Below are 4272 nucleotides of genomic sequence, written 5' to 3'. Positions count from 1 at the left end.
CAAACTTACTGGCAGCAATATCCTTGCCTGTGAAGCCCTTTTTGTGCAAAGCAATGATGACGGCACGTGTTTCCTTGCAGGTAACCATGGTTGACAAAGGAAGAACAATGATTCCAAGCACCACCCTCCTTTTGAAGCTTCCAGTCTGTTATTCGAACTCAATCAGCATGACAGAGTGTTCTCCAGCCTTGTCCTCGTCAACACTCACACTTGTGTTAACGAGAGAATCACTGACATGATGTCAGCTTGTCTGTTTGTGGCAGGGCTGAAATGCAGTGGAAATGTTTTTTGGGGATTCAGTTAATTTGCATGGCAAAGAGGGACTTTGCAATTAATTGCAATTCATCTGATCACTCTTCATAACATTCTGGAGTATATGCAAATTGTCATCATACAAACTGAGGGAGCAGACTTGGTGAAAATGTATATTTGTGTAATTCTCAAAACTTCTGGCCACGACTGTACACACAATACCCCACAATGACAAAGCAAAAACAGGGTTTTAGAAATTTTTTAGCGGAAATATCACATTTTCCTACCCTTTACTCAGTACTTTGTTGAAGCACTTTTGGCAGCGATTACAGCATCGAGTTCTCTTGGGTATGACACTACAAGCTTGGCACACATGTATTTGGGGAGTTTTCCCCCCATTCTTCTCTGCAGATCCTCTAAAGCTCTGTCAGGTTGAAAGGGGAGTGTTGCTGCACAGCTATTATCGGCCAGCTCTAGCAAGCGTTTTGGTGGTTCCAAACTTCTTCCATTTAAGAATGATGGAGGTCACTGTGTTCTTGGAGACCTTCAATGCTGCAAAAAAAATGTGGTACCCTTCCCCAGATCTGTGCCTCCACACAATCCTGTCAATCCCTACGGCTATTTCCTTCAACCTCATGGCTTAGTTTTTGCTCTGACATGCACTGTCAACTGTGGGACCTTATATAGACAGGTGTGTGCCTTTCCAAATCATGTCCAATCAATTGAATTTACCACAGGTGGACTCCAATCAAGTTGTAGAAACATCTCAAGGATGATCAATGGAAACAGTATGCACCAGAGCTCAATTTCGAGTCTCATAGAAAAGGGTCTGAATACTTATGTAAATAAGTTATTTATGTTGAATCTTTTAAATAATTAAACAAAAACTGTTGTCGCTTTGGCATTATGGGGTATTGTGTGTAGATTGCAGAAGGAAAACTTTTATTTAATCAATTTTAGAATAGCGCTGTAACATAACAAAATGTGGGGAAAAATCAAGGGGTCTGAATACTTTCCAAATGCACTGTAGCTAATTTAGAAAAACGGGATTGTCTTTTTCTCCCCTTTTAAACATTACAAATAACAATGGAAATCAACAACTCTGTCTGTTGTCGTATGTTTCTTTCTAGTAAGTATTTCCCATCCTGGAGTCTGAGACCTTGTGGAAATCTGTGGTAGAGAAGAAGAATGTATGACAATTTGGACACTATGTTATCCTATAGTAGTTATCATCATGCTTTCCATAGTTTAAGCTATGGCTAGCTAGGCCTTGCTAACTAGTTATTGTGTTATCCAGCTAGCTATAAAATTGCATGCTAACACGAAAGATTTGTATAACTAAAACAAGATAGACCATAGCCTGTTTTTCCGATGGGGGACTTTTATTATGAAGGCAAACCGTAAATTATACTATTGTGGATCATCGTTAATGTGGCTAGCTTCACACAAAGGTGAGTCCAGCTAGCTAGCGAGTAGCGACCATAACATAGCTATTTGCCAGTTTATTTTAGGTAATTTAGCTACAGTGGATAGTCAAGGTCAGAAAACTATCTAGCGTGCTAGCTAATCCACACAAAACTCAACATACTACATGGTAAATATATTCTGTACAATGTGCTATGGTAACCTGTTAGCTAGCTAGCTAGCCTAGTTGGTAGGCCTAACATTAACGCTTCGAACACACCGACTGTGTCTTTGCATCACTGCTGCATAACATTTTGCGCAGCTAGGCAACTATACTGATGCAGGTACCTTTTGCAAATGGTCGCATGCCGTTGGACACATGGAGGAGAGAATCATTTTCGCAGTATCCTCAAAACCGTGTCTTTTTGACACAACTGCTGACAGCTACAGGGACATAAACACAAAAATGCTGCTTGGAGACAAGTGTTCACGATAGTAGGATTGCCAGGTCAGTTTAGTGGTGAGCTTGTGATAGATGTGGCTAGTTAGCGTTAGCTAGCTAGCTAACCTAGCTAATGAGGTGTGTGTGTATGTGAAAGAAATAGTCAAATAAATTATGCTAGTTACTACCCCTGATAACTTTACCAAATAATCATGTTTGAAAGAGTGTGAGTGTGTATGCTAGATAAATAGTAATAGAAATGGTAGATACTACTGTACCCCTGATAATTTGGTCAGATAACCGTGTGTGTGTGTCTATGTGTACAGTAGGTGACATGTCCATGATAGCTATCTAATAACTATAGTTATGCTAGGTAATGGTTTGACTTATCATGTTCATGTCTATATAGAAGAAGACTAGGAGGAAGTGGAGAGGACTCAGGGACAGGTCTGGGTCAGCATCTTCAGGCCAGCAGCCTTGGCGCTTCTGCCACATTCTTTCTTTTCTGGATCCATGTATTGTGCCTAGGGCAACGAGTGGCAATTTTACAGCCACACCCTCTACTACGTCATCCACAATTGTTGTCGCCACCGGTGCATCAAGACCCTCAACGTCACCTACAAGTGCGACCATCACCTCCACCGGTGGAGTGAGACCCTCTACAACATCATCCACGAGTATGACCACCACCGGTGCAGTGAGACCCTCTACAACATCATCCACGAGTATGACCACCACCGGTGCAGCCATGGAAGATGATGAAATGGAGGAAGCACCTCTGGATCTAGGACCACCTGAGATTATTATGAACCTCACGGAAGTGACCACTGAGGACCTCGTTGAACAGGATGTGGCCGTGGAGAGAAACAGAGAGAGAAACGAAGAGGAACAATGTCACACCAGGCGTCATCGGAGGTACCAGACCCCAGATCCACTCAACTCATTTCAGCAGAGGCTCCTCCAAGCCGTCGAGAGGGATGCAGCCCAACCTGATGCTCACAGGAAGGAGGATGAAGAGACCCTCTTTGCCATGAGCCTGGTGCCAACCCTGAAGAGGCTGCCTCAGCAAAGACAAGCAGCAGTCAAGGTTAAAATGTATCAGCTGCTTTTCCAAGCCGAGTTCAATGGTACGTTTTTTTCTCTCCACATCACAGGTAGTGTCATAAGTGTGCGACAGTGAAGTAAAGTAGGTCGTTTTTACAGTATAGTCATGTAGGTTAATTGGTATTTCAGATCAAAGGATTAATATGAGGCAAATGTATAGCTGTTGTTTCTGGGTTAGAAAATATCCTAAAACAGTTTGCTGTCGAAATATCTGCCTGTCATATTCATCTTTTGATCTGAAATACAAATTCCATGAGTAAACAGCAAGTATTACCAACTTTACCACACTGTTCCTATATTTATGCCACTAACTACACTATACAAGCAGTATTTAGTTAACATAAATCTCACCTTTTATGGTGTCATATTATGTTAAGCTTGTATGTGTTGTTTTTCTCTTCCCTTTCAGAAATGGAGTCAATTTAGCCGACCAGCTCACAGGAAGGACAGGAAGAGGAGAGGAAGGACAGGAAGAGGAAGGACAGGAAAGACAGGAAGAGGAGAGGAAGGACATGAAGAGGAGAGGAAGGACAGGAAGAGGACAGGAAGAGGAAGGACAGGAAGAGGAGAGGAAGGACAGGAAGAGGAAGGACAGGAAAGACAGGAAGAGGAGAGGAAGGACATGAAGAGGAGAGGAAGGACAGGAAGAGGAGAGGAAGAGGACAGGAAGAGGAAGGACAGGAAGAGGAGAGGAAGGACAGGAAGAGGAAAGACAGGAAGAGGAGAGGAAGGACATGAAGAGGAGAGGAAGGACAGGAAGAGGAGAGGAAGGACAGGAAGCGGAAGGACAGGAAGAGGAGAGGAAGGACAGGAAGAGGACAGGAAGAGGAGAGGAAGGACAGGAAGAGGAGAGGAAGGACAGGAAGAGGAAGGAAGAGGAGAGGAAGGACAGGAAGAGGAGAGGAAGGACAGGAAGAGGAGAGGAAGGACAGGAAGAGGAAGGACAGGAAAGACAGGAAGAGGAGAGGAAGGACAGGAAGAGGAAGGACAGGAAGAGGAGAGGAAGGACAGGAAGAGGAGAGGAAGGACAGGAAGAGGAGAGGAAGGACAGGAAAGACAGGAAGAGGAGA

The 4272-nt window shown here is 43.5% G+C and overlaps 1 protein-coding gene across 1 annotated transcript; it reads left to right on the top strand.

Moving 5' to 3' along the window:
* The first annotated feature begins 1726 nt into the window (after nt 1-1726).
* On the top strand, nt 1727-3708 carry LOC120051562 (cell wall integrity and stress response component 2-like). The gene is made up of 3 exons (XM_038998503.1): nt 1727-1846; nt 2508-3225; nt 3612-3708. The coding sequence occupies exons 1-3, from the start codon at nt 1844-1846 to the stop codon at nt 3626-3628; spliced, it is 738 nt and encodes a 245-aa protein (XP_038854431.1). The 5' UTR covers nt 1727-1843; the 3' UTR covers nt 3629-3708.
* Nucleotides 3709-4272: the final 564 nt, after the last annotated feature.

The sequence above is a fragment of the Salvelinus namaycush genome, chromosome 7, assembly GCF_016432855.1.
Source record: "Salvelinus namaycush isolate Seneca chromosome 7, SaNama_1.0, whole genome shotgun sequence".
Taxonomy (NCBI): Eukaryota; Metazoa; Chordata; class Actinopteri; order Salmoniformes; family Salmonidae; genus Salvelinus; species Salvelinus namaycush.
Note: the sequence above shows the minus strand (reverse complement) of the source record. Positions and strands in the feature narration are given on the sequence as shown.